This window comes from Capra hircus, chromosome 3 (assembly GCF_001704415.2).
Source record: "Capra hircus breed San Clemente chromosome 3, ASM170441v1, whole genome shotgun sequence".
In the NCBI taxonomy this organism is placed as follows: domain Eukaryota; kingdom Metazoa; phylum Chordata; class Mammalia; order Artiodactyla; family Bovidae; genus Capra; species Capra hircus.
Window position 1 is genome coordinate 52,066,723 of NC_030810.1, and position 22,314 is coordinate 52,089,036.

Genomic DNA, 22,314 nt, shown 5'->3' on the forward strand with positions numbered 1-22,314 from the left:
AAGCATGTGTTATAGTATATTATTCTTCTAGTTTACTTTTACTTCACTGTGATTTTAAAAAAAAAAATGTAATATATAAACTACCTCCAGTCCCTTTAGAGTGTAAGATCAAACAAGTTAGTAATTTAATAGAGAACAATGCAAAATTCCTTAGTAAAATCTACAAAAATAAGGTGGTAGCATCATCACTAATAAGCTTATAATGTTATTCTCATTCTTCTAAATTTGTGAATACTGTGTACCAGGTGGACTTAGAATAAAACAGCGAATAAAACTGGGTTCCTGGTCACAACACTGGTAGACCCTCAGATCCTTACCCAAATTGTTTTATTATATTTGTATTATTGTATCATAGGATTTATACAATTATGCAAAATAAATTCTTCATAAATAAATAGTTATGAATAAAAGAATATTATTGTAATACATTCTCCTACTATTGAAGAATATTAATATCCTTAAGAATACTAAATTAATATCTTTTAAGACAATCTTTTAATATTTATAATAATAAGAATACTACTTTAATATATTTATATAAAAATAAATACTAATTTTCTTGAATTACAGTGTGGTAATGAAGACATTTTCTTGGCAAAACTCTATTAGTCTTTGCCCTGCTTCATTCTGCATTTCAAGGCCAAATCTGCCTGTTATTCCAGGTGTTTCTTAACTTCCTACTTTTGCATTCCAGTCCCCTATAATGAAAAGGACATCGTTTTGGGGTGTTGGTTCTAAAAGGTCTTGTAGGTCTTCATAGAACCGGTCAAATTCAGCTTCTTCAGCGTTACTGGTTGGGGCATAGACTTGGATAACTGTGATATTGAATGGTTTGCCTTGGAAACAAACAGAGATCATTCTGTCGTTTTTGAGACTGTATCCAAGTTCTGCATTTCGGACTCTTTTGTTGACCATGATGTCTACTCCGTTTCTTCTGAGGGATTCCTGCCTGCAGTAGTAGATATAATGGTCATCTGAGTTAAATTCATCCATTCCAGTCCATTTTAGTTCGCTGATTCCTAGAATGTCGACATTCACCCTTGCCATCTCTTGTTTGACCACTTCCAATTTGCCTTGATTCATGGACCTGACATTCCAGGTTCCTATGCAATATTGCCCTTTACCGCATCGGACCTTGCTTCTATCACCAGTCACATCCACAACTAGGTATTGTTTTTGCTTTGGTTCCAAACACCCTCTTCCAGCAACACAAGAGAAGACTCTACACATGGACATCACCAGATGGTCAACACTGAAATCAGATTGATTATATTCTTTGCAGCCAAAGATGGAGAAGCTCTATACAGTCAACAAAAACAAGACCAGGAGCTGACTGTGGCTCAGATTTTGAACTCCTTATTACCAAATTCAGACTTAAATTGAAGAAAGTAGGGAAAAGCGCTAGACCATTCAGGTATGACATAAATCAAATCCCTTATGATTATACAGTGGCAGTGAGAAATAGATTTAAGGGCCTAGATCTGATAGATAGAGTGCCTGATGAACTATGGATGGAGGTTCATGACATTGTACAGGAGACAGGGATCAAGATCATCCCCATGGAAAAGAAATGCAAAACAGCAAAATGGCTGTCTGGGGAGGCCTTACAAATAGCTGTGAAAAGAAGAGAAGTGAAAAACAAAGGAGAAAAGGAAAGATATAAGCATCTGAATGCAGAGTTCCAAAGAATAGCCAGAAGAGTTAAGAAAGCCTTCTTCAGCAATCAATGCAAAGAAATAGAGGAAAACAACAGAATGGGAAAGACTAGAGATCTCTTCAAGAAAATTAGAGATACCAAGGGAACATTTCATGCTAAGATGGGCTCTATAAAGGACAGAAATGGTCTGGACCTAACAGAAGCAGAAGATATTAAGAACAGGTAGCAAGAATACACAGAAGAACTGTACAAAAAAGATCTTCACAACCCATATAATCACGATGGTGTGATCACTCATCTAGAACCAGACATCTTGGAATGTGAAGCCAAGTGGGCCTTAGAAAGCATCACTAGGAACAAAGCAAGTGGAGGTGATGGAATTCCAGTTGAGCTATTTCAAATCCTGAAAGATGATGCTGTGAAAGTGCTGCACTCAATATGCCAGCAAATTGGGAAAACTCAGCAGTGGCCACAGGACTGGAAAAGGTCACTTTTCATTCCAATCCCAAAGAAAGGCAATTCTCAAACTACTGCACAATTGCACTCATCTCACATGCTGGTAAAGTAATGCTCAAAACTCTCCAAGCCAGGCTTCAGCAATACGTGAACCATGAACTTCCTGATGTTCAAGCTGGTTTTAGAAAAGGCAGAGGAACCAGAGATCAAATTGCCAACATCCGCTGGATCATGGAAAAAGCAAGAGAGTTCAAACATCTATTTCTGCTTTATTGACTATGCCAAAGCCTTTGCTGTGTGGATCACAATAAACTGTGGAGAATTCTGAAAGAGATGGGAATCCCAGACCACCTGACCTGCCTCTTGAGAAATCTGTATGCAAGTCAGGAAGCAACAGATAGAACTGGACATGGAACAACAGACTGGTTCCAAATAGGAAAAGGAGTACGTCAAGGCTGTATATTGTCACCCTGCTTATTTAACTTTTATGCAGAGTACATCATCAGAAACGCTGGACTGGAAGAAACACAAGCTGGAATCAAGATTGCAGGGAGAAATATCAATCACCTCAGATATGCAGATGACACCACCCTTATGGCAGAAAGTGAAAAGGAGCTAAAAAGCCTCTTGATGAAAGTGAAAGAAGAGAGCGAAAAAGTTGGCTTAAAGCTCAACATTCAGAAAACGAAGATCATGGCATCTGGTCCCATCACTTCATGGAAAATAGATGGGGAAACAATGGAAACAGTGTCAGACTTTATCTTTTTGGGCTCCAAAATCACTGCAGATGGTGACTGCAGCCATGACATTAAAAGACTCTTACTCCTTGGAAGGAAAGTTATGACCACCCTAGATAGCATATTCAAAAACAGAGGTAATACTTGCTAACTAAGGTCCGTCTAGTCGAGGCTATGGTTTTTCCTGTGGTCACGTATGGATGTGAGAGTTGGACTGTGAAGAAAGCTGAGCACCAGAGAATTGATGCTTTTGAACTGTGGTGGTGGACAAGACTCTTGAGAGTCCCTTGGACTGCAAGGAGATCCAACCAGTCCATTCTGAACGAGATCAGCCCTGGGATTTCCTTGGAAGAATGATGCTAAAGCTGAAACTCCAGTACTTTGGCCACCTCATGTGAAGGGTTGACTCATTGGCAAAGACTCTGATGCTGGGAGGGATTGGGGACAGGAGGAGAAGGGGATGACAGAGGATGAGATGGCTGGATGGCATCACTGACTCGATGGACGTGAGTCTGAGTGAATTCTGGGAGTTGGTGATGGACAGGGAGGCCTGGCGTGCTGCGATTCATGGGTTCGCAAAGAGTCGGACACGACTGAGCAACTGAGCTGAATGAAGACAAGTTGCAATGGGAGCAATAGTAGCTTCTGCCGAAAAAAACATAAAATTACTCCTTGGCAATCAAATAAGACAAAAACCATCCATTTTGTATAGAAACACAAACCCATACACTTCATAAGCTCTTTAAAAACTATACATTATAAACCAGAGAAATGTCTAATAGCACATTTTAAGGAAAAAATTTCCAAAGTTATCAATACTTAAAATTTTTGTATTTTAAAGTGTTATTTTTTCTGAACAGTTCATTTGCGTAATACTTTTTTGTTGTTGTTATGATGCTGAAAACATCTTTGAATCTCCAGGTAGGAGAGTAATCTAGTTAACTTTATGTGTCATCTGAATTTGCTCTATCACATATCTGTGAAAAGACCATGTAGCTCATGTTTTCCTGTCTGGGAGTCACAGGCTCCTGAAGCAGCTGCATTTGGGAGTATCTCTGACCATTAGAACGCTTTTCTAGATTATGTGCTCCTGAGGAAAAGGATTGTGTCATTTCTTTTTATCATTTCACCACCTGATACCATAATAGGTGTTCAGTAAGTTTGAATAATTTCATAGTAGGTTTCTCCTATCAAGTCAAATTCTTTCCCTTGCTTATATAACCCTTCAGCTATTTCATTATGGCTGTCATGTGAATCTTATCTTTTCTAAGCTAATTAGAGCCAGTTTTCTCATCCTTTGTTCCAATAAAGTCCCATCACCTTTTTAAAGTTGACTCAAAATATCATAGAGTTACATATAGTACTCTAACATGGTATGATAAGTACAGAGTAGAATGGTTTCATTACTCTTATTTTAGATACCATGGTCAGTCACGTCTGACTTTTTGTGACCCCATACATTATAGCCTCGGAGAAGGCAATGGCATTCCACTCCAGTACTCTTGCCTGGACAGTCCCATGGATGGAGGAACCTGGTGGGCTGCAGTCCATGGGGTCGCTAAGAGTCGGACACGACTGAGCGACTTCACTTTCACTTTTCATTTTCATGCATTGGAGAAGGAAATGGCAACCCAATCCAGTGTTCTTGCCTGGAGAATCCCAGGGACGGGGGAACCTGGTGGGCTGCCATCTATGGGGTCACACAGAGTCGGACACAACTGAAGCAACTTAGCAGCAGCAGCAGCAGCAGCAGCAGCAGATTATAGCCTCCTGGCTCCTCTGTCCATGGGATTTTCCAAGCAAGAATACTGGAGTGAGTTGCCATTCCCTACTCCAGGGGATCTTCCCAACCCAGGGATTGAACCCACATCTTTAGCATCTCTTGCATTGGCCAGTGAATTCTTTACCACTAGTGCCACTTTTAGATAATATAGACGAGAAGTAGTTCTGAAGAGTGGACAGAAAATTATTTTGTTTGAGATACATTTTGTTTAACATATTTATTACCAAGAAGAATGTCTAATAGATAAATCCATGTAAGAGGGTAAAGGTCAGGGGAGAGGTAAAGCCTGGAACTGGAGACTTAATAGGCTATTCAGTGAGTATACCAAACCTTAACACCAGTGGGGAGACTGGTTTGGCAATTTAAGTCAAGAGTGTTTTATATAAATCAACAGTGCTAATGCTATGATCTGTATGATTTATGTTTAGATCTGACCTTTACCTTGCTACATGGACTTATCTCTTAGACATTATTTTTGGCTAGACTTAAATAATTGATAAAAAAAAATAAATCCATTGATGCCTTTGAATTGTGTTGCTATAGAAGACTCTTAGGAGTCCTTTGGACTACAGGGAGATCAAACCAGTCAGTACTAAAGGAAATCAGCCTTGAATATTCATTGGAAAGTCTGATGCTTAAGCTGGAGTTCCAATGCTTTGGCTTCCTGATTCTAAAAGCTGACTAACTGGAAAAGACCCAGATCCTGGGAAAGATTGAAAGAAAGGAGAAGGGAGTGATGGAGGATGAGATGGTTAGATATAGCATCACCTACTTAATAGACATCCGGTCCCATCACTTCATGGGAAATAGATGGGGAAACAGTGGAAATAGTGTCAGACTTTATTTTGGGGGGCTCCAAAATCACTGCAGATGGTGACTGCAGCCATGAAATTAAAAGACGCTTACTCCTTGAAAGAAAAGTTATGACCAACCTAGATAGCATATTCAAAAGCAGAGACATTACTTTGCTGACTAAGGTCCGTCTAGTCAAGGCTCTTGTTTTTCCAGTAGTCATGTATGGATGTGAGAGTTGGAGTGCGAAGAAGGCTGAGCGCTGAAGAATTGATGCTTTTGAACTGTGGTGTTGGACAAGACTCTTGAGAGTCCCTTGGACTGCAAGGAGATCCAACCAGTCCATTCTGAAGGAGATCAGTCCTGGGTGTTCTTTGGAAGGAATGATGCTAAAGCTGAAATTTCAGTACTTTGGCCACCTCATGAGAAGAGTTGACTCATTGGAAAAGACTCTGATGCTGGGAGGGATTGGGGGCAGGAGGAGAAGGGGACGACAGAGGATGAGATGGCTGGACGGCATCACTGACTTGATGGATGTGAGTCTGAGTGAACTCTGGGAGTTGGTGATGGACAGAGAGGCCTGGTGTGTTGCGATTCATGGCATCGCAAAGAGTCAGACACGACTGAGCGACTGAACTGAACTAAACTTAATGGACATGAATTTGAGCAAACTCCGGGAGATATTGAAGGACAGGGAAGCCTGGCATGCGCAATCCATGGGGTTGCAAAGAGTCATACATGACTTACTGCCTGAACAACACCTGAACTGCTAGTACTTTGCCCTGCGCAATTCTATTTCATTCTTCTGTGCCTAGATCTGCTTGCCTCATTTATTTGTCCTTCAAGACTTATCTCCTCCAATGAGTATTCATTGTATCTTCTCCAAAAGTATTATTACCCTCCTTATCACTCACCTCCCACCCTTCCTTAGACCTAAGTAGTCATTTCTGATGTCCTTATGGTCCTTTACTACTTTAAATTAAAACGAACTGTTAAGATTTCTCTCTTTGGACTAAGTACCTTAAGGGTGAGGAACTTGTGTCTTTAGGCCTTTTATTCACAGTTCCCATCACACAGTAAACGTGAATGAACTTCAGCAACCCGTTGGTCACCCTTCCAGCTTCCCTTTATCCTCTTGGGAAATCTGTATGCCTTCCACTATCCCTGAATCTTGAGAAATCTGTATGCAGGTCAGAAAGCAACAGTTAGAACTGGACGTGGAACAACAGACTGGTTCCATATAGGAAAAGGAGTACGTCAAGGCTATATCTTGTCACCCTGCTTGTTTAACTGATATGCAGAGTACATCATGAGAAACACTGGGCTGGATGAAGCACAAGCTGGAATCAAGACTGCCAGGAGAAATATCAATAACCTCAGATATGCAGATTACACCACTCTTATGGCAGAAAGTGAAGAAGAACTAAAGAACCTCTTGATGAAAGTGAATGAGGAGAGTGAAAAAGTTGACTTAAAGCTCAACATTTAGAAAACTAAGATCATGGCATCTGGTCCCATCGCTTCATGGGAAATAGATGGGGAAACAGTGGAAACAGTGTCAGACTTTATTTTTGGAGGCTCCAAAATCACTGCAGATGGCGACTGCAGCCATGAAATTAAAAAAAACGCTTACTCCTTGAAAGAAAAGTTATGACCAACCTAGATAGCATATTCAAAAGCAGAGACATTACTTTGCCGACTAAGGTCCATCTAGTCACGGCTCTCGTTTTTCCAGTAGTCGTGTATGGATGTGAGAGTTGGAGTATAAAGAAAGCTGAGTGCCGAAGAATTGATGCTTTTGAACTGTGGTGTTGGAGAAGACTCTTGAGAGTCCCTTGGACTGCAAGGAGATCCAACCAGTCCATCCTAGAGGAGATCAGTCCTGAATATTCATTGGAAGGACTGATGCTGAAGCTGAAACTCCAATACTTTGGCCATTTCATGCGAAGAGCTGACTTATTTGGAAAGACCCTGATGCTGGAAAGATTGAAGGTAGGAGAAGGCGACGACAGAGGAAGAGATGGTTGGATGGCATCACTGACTCAATGGACATGGGTTTAAGTAGATTCCAGGAGTTGGTGATGGGTGGTGAGGCCTGGTGTTTTGCAGTCCATGGGGTGGCAAAGAGTCAGACACAACTGAGTGACTGAACTGAACTGAACTTATCCCTTTATCCATTAATGTTCACATCTTGTCACACCTCTGTCGAAGAGCCTTAATAAGCTCCTGTTCTTTCTACCAGATAAAATTTTAACTTAGTGTAATAAAAGTGTTTTTTGTCATCTGTTCCCCTCCTTTCTTCCCAGATTAATTTTCTACCATTCCTTTATATGCTATAGAATCTGTATACATGTTATAGAATCTGATTATCCTTTAAGTATTCCTTTTCATTTTTTGAGACTTAATTTAAGCATCACCTCTGGAAGCTTTCTGGACACCCTAAAACTAAACCTAGTTTTTTAAGCCCTTTATGTACGACTATAATACTTAGATATGTCATTACAGTATAGTATTCTATAGTATTCATCTCTACTGTTATATTGTAAAAATTTTGAAGACAAGATATTTTAATCTCCTCTTTTATAATCTGGTAAATAGTAGATACTACTCAGTACATGTTTGAATGAATGATGTGAAATTGAATTTAACTTGGTTGAAGATACCTAACATTTTAATTTTTGACATAGATTATTGGTATTCTTCATAGTGAAGGACAGGGAAACCTAGTGTGCTGCAGTTCATGGGGTTGCAAAGAGTTGGACATGACTTAGCAACTGAACAACAATAATTGGTATCCTACATCTTGTTTTAAATTACATACTAAATGTTTTTACACTTAAAGAGTTTGATTCTGTAAGAACATTTTATTTTTACATATTTTAAAATATTTAAAATTATTGACAAAAAATAAGATACATTTCTGGTTCTAAATGTTCATAATTTAATAATTAACATTTATTTATTTCCTTTTTTCCATATATTCAAGGCCTGTTGTGTAACAGAACCTGTAGCAGGCTCTGATGTAGCTGGTATAAAAACCAAAGCAAAAAAGAAAGGAGATGAGTATATTATTAATGGTCAGAAGATGTGGATAACCAGTGGAGGAAAAGCTAATTGGTATGTTGTTTAAAACATCTCTGTACATTGTTTCTTCATTATTGCATATTCAGAATCTCCCCCCTCTCCTTTCCTTTGTTATTAAGCCACCACAATTAAGATAAGTTTTATTCACGGAACTGGATGGTCCAAAAAAGATTATAAATAATTGAGTAATTTTTAAAAGTTCTAAGTCCTGAGCTATTTCTTCAAATTGTCTCAGAAGTTTAATTTGTAAAATAAAATAAAACAAAAACACCTGCTCTAGTTGAATCTAACTAGGAAAGCTAGAGCTCCATCTACTTGGCTCCATTCTCTGCACCAGAACCTCCTTGGAGCCATTCCCCTAAGACTCTCACTGGTATAGCACATTTCTCTAATCCTGAGCAATAAGCATTATCTTTTAGAGTGGACAGAATTTTACTTAAAAAAATCTAAAAGGCCCAAGTATGTAAGTTCAAAAATAGTGACATGAAGTTCAACAGAATGTCATAAAATCACTTGTATAAATATAAAATGTTGAAGGGAAACATATTTGATAGCACTATTTGTGAAAAAAAAAAAAAAAGAAAGAAAAAAGGGTCAATAGGAATCAACCGTCCAATGTATCTGCCTTTAAGAAGTGAATGTAGTTTCTTGCTGAAGTATAGCGTGAAACAAACAGGAAAAAATGGCAGCAGTACTAGGAAACACTTTTTAAGACAGGCATTGACAAAATGGAATAAATTCAAAAGCAAGTAAATGTTCTTGATTAGGTTGAGGGCGGAAAACATGTCCTGTAAAGAATAAAGGAATTAGATTTGTATTGGAAGAATTAAAAAATTTTGAAATAATGTCTCATACAAAGAAGACTAGGTTCATACATTTGCTTCAGAAAGCCAGTTTAGAATAAATGGGTGAAAGTGAGACAAATGTAGAGTATAGCTCAGCATAAGGACAAGCATTTCGATAGTGGTTCTGTTTAATATGTAAGTTGTCATGGGAAAAATGTATTTACTCATCATTACAAGTATATAAATAGAAACTTACAGAGGAAGTTCTCTCTGCTGATTGGAATAATGAACTAAAATGGACTATCTTTCCTTGTCTGCAAAAATTCTGATTCAATATATACATGTGTGCTCTTTCAGCATTATTTTTTGGCAAGAAAAGCATTATTCCTGAGAGTGAGTTTACTGTTTATGTTAAATATGTCCATCACTTTATGAGTGTTCAATATTATGGAGTGCTAGATATTATTGGAGAAGGCAATGGCATCCCAGTCCAGTACTCTTGCCTGGAAAATCCCATGGACGGAAGAGCCTGGTAGGCTACAGTCCATGGGGTCGCTAGGAGTCGGACACGACTGAGCGACCTCACTTTCAATTTTCACTTTTCACTTTCATGCATTGGAGAAGGAAATGGCAACCCACTCCAGTGTTCTTGCCTGGAGAATCCCAGGGACGGGGGAGCCTGGTGGGCTGCCATCTATGGGGTCGCACAGAGTCGGACACGACTGAAGCAACTTAGCAGCAGCAGCAGATACTGTTATTTTTGAGTTATCATAATATCACCAAGTAATAAAAAAGTGAAGAAATGATTACAATGTAACAAGTGAGAGAAATCCAATAATGGGACTAGAACCTTTCACAACTGTAAGAATTCATTAAGTACAACTCATCATATAATAAGACAAATTAGGTAAAATGTGAAACTGGAAAAGGAGTTTTTACTATTTTTTTAAACTATTAAGTAAAACTGTAGAATGAGTGATAGTTCATTAGCTTTAAGCACAAAAAATAAATTTGTTGTTTAAGGAATTTTTTAAAAAGTTCTCCTATTCCAGGCTATCTAGAACATGGGTTGCATGGATATTTGGATGTTTTTGCCTTTTCTCCTCATGTTGCATTTTTAAATCTTTCTGGGAAAGAAGTAGATGTGGGTTGAAATACTAGCTCTGCCACATCATAAGATTATGACCTGGGCAAGCTTTTAAATCTTTCTGATGCTTCATTTCTTCTCTAAAATGGGAGTAATAATAATTGGGATTGTTGGGAGGGTTAACTGAAATGGGAGTCATCATATGTTGTATGTTGTTATCTGACACCATTATCTTTATCATCATGTTTATTAGGTATTTTTTATTGGCTCGTTCTGATCCAGATCCTAAGGCTCCTGCTAGTAAAGGCTTTACTGACTTTATTGTGGAGGCAGACACCCCAGGAATACAGATTGGAAGAAAGGTAAGTGTGTACTTATAGTGATCAAGGCCTCCAATATTGTTTTAACTATAAATTTAAAAATTACTAATTTCAGTTTCCTTTATTGAAAACATTTTGTTTGTATTAAGTTGCAATAAAAATAAAGCTGCATTTGATGTTATCAGGTAAAATAATCCTTCCTGAAGATTTTTAAGTTGAGAATAGTCGTTTCAAGTCTTTTGAAAGAGTGGCCAAGTTGTATACAATTTGTATACATATACAATTCTTTATGTTTACAGTTTGTCTATATTCTCATTGCTCCTGCTTCTCATGCTGCTTATTAAAAACCAGATTATATTTTTCTCTTAAGAAGGGTCATGGTATCTACAACTTCCTCTCAAATAATTCAACAAATAATGCTAATAGCTAATAGTTATACACACACACAAAACACAGAAATAAAGCAAATGTGCCATAATTGGTGAATCTAGGCAAAGGTATATAGGTATTCATTTTACTCCTTGCAGTTCTTCTGTTGGTTTGAAAAATTTTAAAACAAAACATTGAGGGGAAATAATTTCTTAGCAATTTCTTTTTTCATATATATATATCATTGAAGTATAGTTGATTTATAATGTTGGGTTAATTTCTGCTGTACAGAAGGGTGATTCAGTTATATATATATTTTTCATATTCTTTTCCATTATGGTTTATCACAGGATATTGAATACAGTTCCCTGTGCTATATAGTAGGACCTTGTTGTTTATCCTTTCTGGATATATTAGTTTACATCTGCTAATCCCAAACTCTCAATCCTTCCTCCCTCACCACCCACCTTGGTAACCACAAGTCTGTTCTGTGTGTCTGGGAGTCTGTTTCTGTCTTGTAGATATGTTCATTTGTCTTGTATTTTAGATTGCACATATGTGCTCAGTCACGTCCAACTCTTGTGACCCCCATGGACTATAGCCTGCCAGGCTTCTTTGTCCCTAAGATTTTCCAGGCGAGAATACTGGAGTGAGTTGTTATTTCCTACTCCAAGATTCCACATGTAGGGTGATATCATATTGTATTTGCCTTTCTTTTTCTAACTTACTTCACTTAGTAGGATAATCTCTAGGACCATCTAAGTTACTGCAAACAGCATTATTTCATTCTTTTTATGGCTGAGGAACATTCAGTTGTATATATATACCACATCTTCTTTATCCATTCATCTGTTGATGGACATTTAGGTTGGGTTCATGTCTCAGCTATTGTATATAGTGCCACTAGAAACATAGGGGTACATGTGTCTTTTCAGATTACAGTTTTGTCTGGGTATATGCCCAGGAGTGGAATTGCTGGATCGTATGGTAACCCTATTTTTGTTTTTTTTGAAGAACCTCCATACTGTTTTCTGGGCTTCCCTGGTGGCTTAGATGATAAAGAATCTGCCTGCAATGCAGGAGACCCAAGTTCAACATCTGGGTCTGGAAGATCCTCTGGAGAAGGGAATGGCTACCCACTCCAGTATTCTTGCCTGGAGAATTCCATGGACAGAGGAGCCTGGTGGGCTATGGGTTGCAAAGAGTTGGACACAACTGAATGACTACCATTTTTGCTTTCATACTGCTTTCCATAGTGGTAGCACCAATTTATATTCCCACCAACAGTGTAAAAGGGTTCCTTTTCTCCACACCTTCTCCAGCATTATTTGTAGACTTTTATTTATTTATTTTTAATTGAAGGATAATTGCTTTACCAAATTTTGTTGTTTTCTGTCAAACCTCAACATGAATCAACCATAGGTATACATATATCCCCTCCCTTTTGAACCTCCTGCCCATCTTCCTCCCCATCCCCCCACCCCTCTAGGGTTGATACAGAGCCCCTGTTTGAGTTTCCTGAGACATACAGCAAGTTCCCCTTGGCTATCTATTTTTCATATGGTAATGTAAGTTTCCATGTTACTCTCTGCATACATCTCACCCTCTCCTTCCCTCTCCTCATGTCCATAAGTCTGTTCTCTATGTCTGTTTCTCCACTGCTGCCCTGCGAATGAATTCTTCAGTACCATTTTTCTAGATTCTGTATATATGCATTAGAATACAGTATTTATGTTTCTCTTTCTGACTTATTTCACTCTGTATGATAGGCTGTAGATTCATCCACCTCATTAGAACTGACTCAAATGCGTTTCTTTTTATGGCTGAATAATGTTCCATTGTGTATATATGTACCACAACTTCTTTATTCATTCATCTGTTTATGGACATCTAGGTTGCTTCCATGTTCTAGCTATTGTGAATAGTGCTGCAATGAACAATGGAATATATGTGTCTTTTTCAGTTCTGGTTTTCTCAGAGTATATGCCTAGAAGTGGGATTGCTGGGTCGTATAGTGGTTTTATTCCTAGTTTTTTAAGGAATCTCCATACCGTTCTCCATAGTAGCTGTGTCAGTTTATTTGTAGACTTTTTAATGATGGCCATTCTGGCCGGTGTGAGGTACCCATTGTAGTTTACATTGCCATTTCTGTAATAATTAGTAATGAAAAGTATCTTTTCATGTCCCTGGCAATTTCTTACCAAGTTAAACATGCACTTACCACATACCCAGCACTCCTAGATATTTATCCAAGAGAAATAAAAACAAGGACCTATGTTTATAGCAGCTTTATTTATAATTACTGAAAACTTGGGAGTGGCAGGGCAGTGGGGGATGCCCATCAGCTGGTGAGCAGATAAAGGATATATGGTACATCCATTTAGGGGAATGCTACTCTGAAATACTGATCAGCAGCAACATGGATGAATCTTAAAAGCACTTTGCTAAGTGAAAAGTCAGACACAGAAGGATCACCTTATTCCATTTATATGACATTCTGGAAAAGGAAAAACTTATGGATGAAATCAGATTGGTGATTTCTTGGGATTGGGAGTAGAGTAAGGGAATTGACTAAGAGAGTAGAAAGGAACTTTTAGGCATGCTGAAATATCTTCATTGTGGTGATAGTACATATACATCTGTCAAAACTATTAGAAATGTGTATGTTAAAAGAGTTAATTTTTCTATATGTAAATTCTATCTCAGAACACCTAATTCTCAGAGGTAGAGATAAATATTAATAGAAGTTCAACTTTTACTCAGTGCATTGCTAGCTCTATTAGTTAAGCTAAAATTAAATGTTCCAAAGCAAATTATGTCAAATGCTTTTACTGACATTTGTGGCAAAAAGATAGTCTTCAGACATACAATGAAATTTGTCTTTGTGGTTAATACGTACATGTAAACTTTAGACTACTGTTGGTTTTGTTGACGAAAAAGGATGAACGACTTGAGAGCTGTGAGTTAAGTTTTATTTGGGGCAAAACGAGGACTGCAGCCTGTGAGACAGGACTTCAGATAGTTCTGAGAGACAGCTCCAAAGAGGCAGTCAGGGAACGTCAATATATAAGATCTTGGTAAAGGGGAGTTCAGTGCAATCAAGTGCTTACTTTATAGAGGTTTTCTGCTAGTCCCAAGGAGCTAATGTCACCGTGAAGGGATTTAGTGATTTTTCTAGCCATTCCCTTCTCCATGAGATCTTGACTCAGGGATTAAACCCAGGTCTCCTGTATTGTAGGCAGATTCTTCAATGTCTGAGCCACCAGAGGGAAATGGGAAGGAGGAGTGTCTTAAGAGGACTGTTAAGTTTCCCAGGAGACTCTGTGGGATCATGAATTCAGTTCCTGAAAATATCCAACTATCAAAAGAACTGGTAGGTCTTTACGAGAGTTTTCCTGGTAGCTCAGCTGGTAAAGAATCCACCTGCAGTTCAGGAGACCCGGGTTCAATTCCTGGGTCAGGAAGATACCCTGGTGAAGGGATAGGCTACCCAATCCTGTATTCTTGCCTGGAGAGTCCCCATGGGCAGAGGAGCCTGGTGGGCTATAGTCCAGTCCATGGGGTCGTAAAGAGTCAGACATGACTGAGTAACTTAGCACACAGCACACATCTAAAGACCCGTTCTGCCAGATTCCCTGGAGCACAGAGTGCCTCATTCCACCCTGAACTCCCTGGGGAGGTAAAGTCAGCAGCTGCAGCCCCACAGGGTTCAATCTCTGCAGAGGCAAATGGCGACTGCCCTTGTTCAGTCACTGGCAGATGCTCTCAGCAAGTGCCATTTGTCATTGACAGGTAAGTGACAATTTGTAGTCAACAGTTTCAGAGTTTGTGAAACATTGTTTTAGATGAGAGTTTCACAAACTTTTTTTTCAAAGATATGGTATACACAAGTATTTTAGATTTTGAGGGCCAATTGGTCTCTGTCACAAATACTCATTCTACCATTGGAGCAAGAAAGTAGCCACAGAGAATATGTAAATGAATAGGTGTGACTGTAGTCCTGTAAAGCTATATTTAGAAAATAGGCATTGCAGACCATAGTTTGTCCACCTCCATATAAATAGGCAATTGCAGAAAATCTCAAAGTCTTTAACAGTGCTTAAAGCAAGAATTCATGCTAGCTCAAAATATGTTTCATGCTACATATTGTTTTCCTTATTAGGAATTAAATATGGGCCAGCAATGTTCAGATACAAGAGGAATTGTCTTTGAAGATGTGAGAGTGCCTAAGGAAAATGTTTTAATTGGTGAGGGAGCTGGTTTCAAAATTGCAATGGAAACATTTGATAAAACCAGACCACCAGTAAGTGAGATGACTTAATAACCTTTATAGGAGTTTTCATTTATTATGTTGAATAGTTTTGTTTTAACATTGTTGCTTGGTCTGTATTTCTTTTTAAATATCTGCTTTTATTAAAGATGGAGGGATTTTTTTTTCTAAGAATTCTTCCACATTCTTGCTGTTACAGAAATTATTTTAGTAAAAGCAAAATTACTATAGTTGTTAGATTTACAAAGAAGCATTTCACATTTAATTTAATCATTCCTGCTGATGAGAACTCATTCCTCTTGCCTCACTCTTTAGGAATATTTCCCCTGAGAAGCTTTCCCCTGTTAAACAGAAAGAATGATTTATCTCTAGGCTATGATCCTGTGCCTTACAAATACCTTCCATTAACCTTTAATTCACATAAAATAGAAATTAAAATGCTTGTCATTTCCCCCACCCTTTATTGCCTTAAGGTATAGGTCAGCTTCTCTTTGTGCAAACTTTAACTTAGATTTTAGGTAAGTAGCCATTATATGTGTGTTTTAAAGACAACATGAACTTCTGCTTTGTAAAATGTAATGCTAGGTTGCAGCTGCTGCTGTGGGACTAGCACAGAGAGCTTTGGATGAAGCTACCAAGTATGCCCTGGGCAGAAAAACTTTTGGAAAGCTGCTTATAGAGGTAATTATAATACTATACTTGTTTTGTTCATATGTAAAACCATTCATTTTCACTTAATATTTGAAAACTATCTTTTAAATAAAAAATAGTTTATTTCTGCTTTGGTAACAAGAAGATAATGTGAAGTGGAAGTGTCAGGGTGGGTTTTAAGAATAGATTTGCATATGTATATATATATGTGTGTGTGTGTGTGTGTGTGTATAAAAATTTATTTGGCTGCACTAGGTCTTAGTTGCAGCATGTAGGATCTAATTATCTGACCAGGGATTGAACTCCAGCCCCTTGCACTGGGAACGCGGAGTCTTAGCCACTGGACCACCAGGGAAGTCCCAAGAGTAGATCTTCTGTAGACTCTGCTACTATTAATATTTGTTGTCTGCTTTGGGATTTATGTTAATTAAGAAGAAAAAGAACACCTAATATTTAAGTGCCTGTATTATCTAATTCCACCAGTACCCTCTTTTTTGTTTGTACTACAGTTTCCATTGGTGAAATCATTCAGTCATGTGTGACTCTTTGCGACCCCATGGACTGTATCCTACCAGACTCCTCCGTCCATGGAATTTTCCAGGCAAGAGTACCGAAGTGGGTTGCCATTTCCTTCTCCAGGGGATCTTCCCGACCCACGGATTGAACCCGGGTCTCCCGCACTGCAGGCAGACGTTTTTACCCTCTGAGCCACCATATTTTATACAATTTCAATTAAAGACCAGGAAGCTGCAGCTTAGAATAAATAATTTGTCCAAGAACACACAATTTAGAAATCATAGATCCAGGGTTCTGCTTCATGCTCTTAATCCGTGTTACTTCTCATGTCTTCTTGTTTATCAAATAATCAAACAATTTTAGTACTATTTGTTATTGTTGTTTGTGTTTTGGCCACGCAGCATGTATTGTGGGCTCTAAATTCCCCAGCCAGGGATTGAACCTGGGCCCTTGGAGCAATGAAAACTCAAGAGTCCTAACCACTGGATTGTCAGGCAGTTCTCAAGAACTTTTTAATCTTACCTTTTCAAACATTTATGCTTCCCCATTGTCTGTATTCTCTTCTATAACTCCTGTAACTATTGATTGCACAGTGGACAGTCCCTATTTCTATCCCTGTGTGTCAGTGGTTCTCAAACTATCTGGTAGAAGATAGGTTTTAATTTCCAGTCAACTGTGTACCATTATTTTTATAAAATATAAGAATGTCACAACACTATCAAATTGTTACAAATGCTTACTCTCACTTTGTGTATCATGAACCAGTCCAGTAACAATTTGTGGTCTATAGATGAAACTCGGATTGGTATACTTCTGTATCTCAACCTCAATTATGTAATTTATTTTTGCTATAATCTAGATAACTTTCTCAGATTTGCTTTTCAGTTTTTTTTTAACCCTACATCTAATCTCCTCTTCAATCCATTTAATGACTTTTTTCATTTATAGAATTTATGTTTGGTTCTTTTTCATTTCTACCCTTTCTTTTATGGTGGCCTGGTTTTTAAACATAGCTTTTCTTTCTCCTTTTTTATCTCTTTAATTATATAAAACTTCAGTTATAGTCACTTTCTGATTTTTTTCTCTGTTATTTCAAGTTCTTAGGGTGGCTAATATTTTGGCCTGCTGCATCTGATCTCTCTGTTATGACCAGTTTTTTCCTGTCTTGATTTTTGCTTATAAGCTTATCTGCAGCAGCATTCATTAGTTTCCTTCAATGCATTGTGGAAGTATTCAAGAGACCAGTTTTCGTACTTTTTTATACTTTTTATCAGGTAGCCCAGAGGTTTCAGCATTGTTAGAGCTGTTTTTTTCACATGAATTTCTCCACTTGTGAAATCCTATACCACAGCTGCATACATTGACTACATGCTTAAAAGAGATTCCTTTTTTAAATCTCCCAGACAGAATCTTGGGCAAGAAATAAGCTTCCTTATGGCCTTCTTGCCTTGATGAGCTGAGACTTTTAGTTCTTCCTTAGGAAAGAGAAGTTCTTATAGGCAGAGAGTCTCAATTTCAGCCCCTCATCTTTTTCGTTCTCACATGTCTCCTGTTCTGTGTTCATTAAAACTCCAACTTCTATCACATTAGACTCAAATCTCATCTGATTATTTTTCCTTCCCCATGTCATTGCTTCTCAATCAGGATTAAATTTTTGGAGGCCCTTGGAGATTAATTTCTTTCCTTTGAGTTGCTTTATTTTGCTTTTATTTTTTAAATAACTTTATTTTTGACTGTGTTAGGTCTTTGTTGCTATACTTGCAAGCATTTCTCTAGTTGCAGTGAGCAACTCTCTTAGTTGTGGTGAGCGGGCTTCTCATTGGAGTGACTTCTCTTGTTGCGTGGCACAGGTTCTGGAATGGAGAGGTTTCAACAGTTGGCACGTGGGCTCAGTAGTTGCAGCTCCTGGGCTCGAGAGCACAGGCCCAATATTTGTGGCACACTTGCTTAGTTGTTCCATGGCATGTGGAATCTACCTGGACCAGGGATTAAACCTATGTCTCCTGCATTAGCAGGCAGATTCTTTACCACTGAGCTACAAGGGAAGCCCCCTTGTTTTGTTTTTAAGTCAAACATTTCTTTGTATTTATGGACAAAAAGAGAGTTTATATTAGCTCATTTATGTCACCAGAGCTATATGTATACAGATTAGTGAAATGTATGTTTATTATTAAGTATTAGTTTCAGTTCAGTTCAGTTCAGTTCAGTCACTCACTCATGTCCGACTCTTTGTGACCCCATGAATCGCAGCACGCCAGGCCTCCCTGTTCATCACCAACTCCCGGAGTTCACTCAGACTCATGTCCATCGAGTCAGTGATGCCATCCAGCCATGTCATCCTTTGCCGTCCCCTTCTCCTCCTGCCCCCAATCCCTCCCAGCATCAGAGTCTTTTCCAATGAGTCAATTCTTCACATGAGGTGGTCAAAGTACTGGAGTTTCAGCTTCAGCATCACTCCTTCCAAAGAAATCCCAGGGTTGATCTCCTTCAGAATGGACTGGTTGGATCCCCTTGCAGTCCAAGGGACTCTCAAGAATCTTGTCCAACACCACAGTTCAAAAGCATCAATTCTTCGGCGCTCACCCTTCTTCACAGTCCAACTCTCACATCCATACATGACCACACGAAAAACCATAGCCTTGACTAGACGGACCTTAGTCGGCAAAGTAATGTCTCTGCTTTTGAATATGCTATCTAGGGTGGTCATAACTTTTCATCCAAGGAGTAAGCGTCTTTTAATTTCACAGCTGCAGTCACCATCTGCACTGATTTTGGAGCCCAAAGAAATAACGTCTGTTTCCACTGTTTCCCCATCTATTTCTCATGAAATGATGGGACCAGATGCCATGATCTTCGTTTTCTGAATGTTGAGCTTTAAGCCAACTTTTTCACTCTCCTCTTTCACTTTCATCCAGAGGCTTTTTAGTTCCTCTTCATTTTCTGCCATAAGGGTATATAGTTTAGCTGATAATATTTTACCAATGTTAATTATACTATGGTTTTGTAATATGTTACCACTGGAGGAAGCAGAGTGTAACTTTTTAAGCCTAAAATTAGTTTTTAAAGTTAAAAAAAGTTTCAGGGAAATAATTTTAAATTATTCAATAAAATACCTTAAACTTTTTTCTGTTCAATTCTAGCACCAAGGAATATCATTTTTGCTGGCTGAAATGGCAATGAAAGTTGAACTAGCTAGATTGAGTTACCAGAGAGCAACTTGGGAAGTTGATTCTGGTCACCGAAATACCTATTATGCCTCTATTGCAAAGGCATATGCTGGCGATATCGCAAATCAGTTAGCTTCTGATGCTGTTCGGATTTTTGGAGGCAATGGATTTAATACCAAATATCCTGTAGAAAAATTAATGAGGGATGCCAAGATCTATCAGGTAATGTTAAAAATGATTATGGTTGATTTTTAAGAAACATAATATTCATAAATCATACAGTAGATCTCTGATTATTTAAAGATTTTATGTCACAGGTAGTAATAAATTATCATAATAAGTGGCTGTGAGCCTAAATTTTTAGAACTAATTAACACAAAGAAGAATGTTACTTTGAGGTAAATGCCTTGAGTGAGCAAGATAACAAAGCAAACAGTGTAGACATGTAGATTTATCTGAATAATCCTTCTTTGATTCTTAACATCCTAGCTAGTTGTAACACTCTTTGCTCTCCTAAAAGTTTACATATCACATAAACTAATTAAATTATTTTATTTTGAATCTTACCTGACAACTCTTGATGTCATATTTGGGAGGTAAAAAAACATGAGGAGAATGTGATATGACTCTGTCTTCTAAATTAAATTGATGGTTAAGAAAACTTAGTGATAGTAGTGAAGAGATAGTGATGATTTAGTAAATAAGATATAAATGCTCATGCCACATGTACCTTAAGTATTTATAAGCCATGCTTCTCAATATCTCCTCCATTACTTCCCTCAACCCCTAGGAAATTATTTGACAAATCTAGTCATTTAAAATCCAGAGGTAGAATCATAGAATGTTAAAGAAAGAAATTTGGGCAATACAGCCCCTCAATTTAGATTTGAAAAAACTGAGGACCATAATTTGTGCCTTATCTAAAGTTCCAAGTTTATTTGATAATGCTCTCCCTTCCCTGGAGCCTATAATTATTACCTTTTTACTTTTCTCTGGCATCTGAACAAATAGTTAGAAGTTTAAACTGGAAGTGAGGGCTGTCTTCTAGGAATACTTAACTGAACAAAACAAATCCTTCCAGGATCTTTTTTCATTAGCAACTCAGTTCCTTAGGAACAAAAAGTAAAACTCAGGTTTGAGAGTAAGAATAGAAAATGACTGAAGGTGACAACTAGCTAAAACAGCTCAAAAAAGTTGGTTAAATATTTCAGCAACATTAAACATTAGATTTCCCAAATACTTTTTGAAAGTCAATATCCTTTTAAGACTGTCCTCCAAAATTTTGGTAGAGTTCTTATAACAATTTTAACTAATCTTTAGAGAGTTATGTATTTTCATGGTTTTCAGAAAATCAGATTTCAGAATCACTGTAGATTATAGACCATATGTGTGGTTTGATTCAGTTTAGTATTGGAATGGAGTTTAGAGTACTGTCTAAAATTCTGAGGACTTACATATGAACTATATTTAACCTACTTTTTTTTTCTTCCAGATTTATGAAGGTACAGCACAAATGCAAAGGCTTATTATAGCTCGTGAACACATTGGCAGGTATAAAAAGTAACCAGATCACCATGTTAATAATTCTTGAGTAATTAGAATATGATCTACTATTTAAACTCCAGGAAAGAGGAAGGGCTTTAAGGTTTTTTTTCCAGTGAAAATTTTAACATAAATTCTCTTGTACTAAACCTGTATAACTGATTCTAATAGTATTCAGTTGGCCAAAAAGTTTGTTTGGGTTTTTCTGTAATGTTATGAAAAAACCTGAATGAACTTTTGGGCCAACCCAAGTTTTCTACTTTTGTTTAACTTTATGACTTGCCCTTTCTATAATGCATTTGATTTTATTAAAGTTATGTGTTTTCCTTTAGTTCCATTGTACCTGAATTACATTAACCTAGAAAAATACATTTAGTTTGTTGTTTGAACCTCTGAAAATTAGAGCAACAGAAATTTCTTGGAATTTCAGTGGTTTTCCAAAGACAGAAAAGAACGTTTATAAAGTATTCAGAATGTTCCAAAATTTACATTGAGAAAATATTCTAGGATTTAAATAACTTGTCAGTGACTTTGTAGACTTAATGGTCTTATATTAGAGGAATTAATTTTACTGCAATTTGGAAAGCATTTGGTTTCTCTTTTGTATAGTAATAGTCAAAAATTTGATGTTCATATTCTCCCTTTAAACAGTGACCAGAAGTTACATAGAAGTTTTTAATTTTGAACCCACATTATTCTGAGCCCACATTTCACTTGCCTTATTTTTAAAAAATCAATACAGTTTCCCTTAAATTATTTTTATATGACTCTGTTGGTCTATGGTTAACCTTTGGTGTGTTGTGTACAATCTGATTTCATGCACATACATTCGAAAAATAAACTTAAATTTGTTCTGTGTTATATATCTGTTCAATTTGTGTATGTGTTTATATTCTTTTCAAAAAGTATTATTATTTCATGTAATAGTGTATACTTGACTTATTTACTATGATGGGAAAAGAATTCATGTTTTGATTTTGAACTGCATAAAGTTAGCTGTCCATATTTTAATTAGATTGCATTATTAGATACCACAGAAAATATCAAGATGGAATAATGAAAGGACCAAATGTGAATTACTGTTACTATTACAAATTA

At 37.4% G+C, this 22,314-nt stretch overlaps 1 protein-coding gene across 1 annotated transcript in view; it reads left to right on the top strand.

Moving 5' to 3' along the window:
- Positions 1–22,090, top strand: part of LOC102190925 (medium-chain specific acyl-CoA dehydrogenase, mitochondrial) — a 42,473-nt gene extending 20,383 nt beyond the window's left edge. The window contains exons 6-11 of the mRNA XM_018045557.1: positions 8,412–8,542; positions 10,635–10,743; positions 15,233–15,373; positions 15,926–16,021; positions 19,648–19,896; positions 21,167–22,090. Of these exons, the coding sequence (XP_017901046.1) occupies positions 8,412–8,542; positions 10,635–10,743; positions 15,233–15,373; positions 15,926–16,021; positions 19,648–19,896; positions 21,167–21,238 (798 nt within the window). The 3' untranslated portion in view covers positions 21,239–22,090. The remainder of the gene's footprint in view (positions 1–8,411; positions 8,543–10,634; positions 10,744–15,232; positions 15,374–15,925; positions 16,022–19,647; positions 19,897–21,166) is intronic.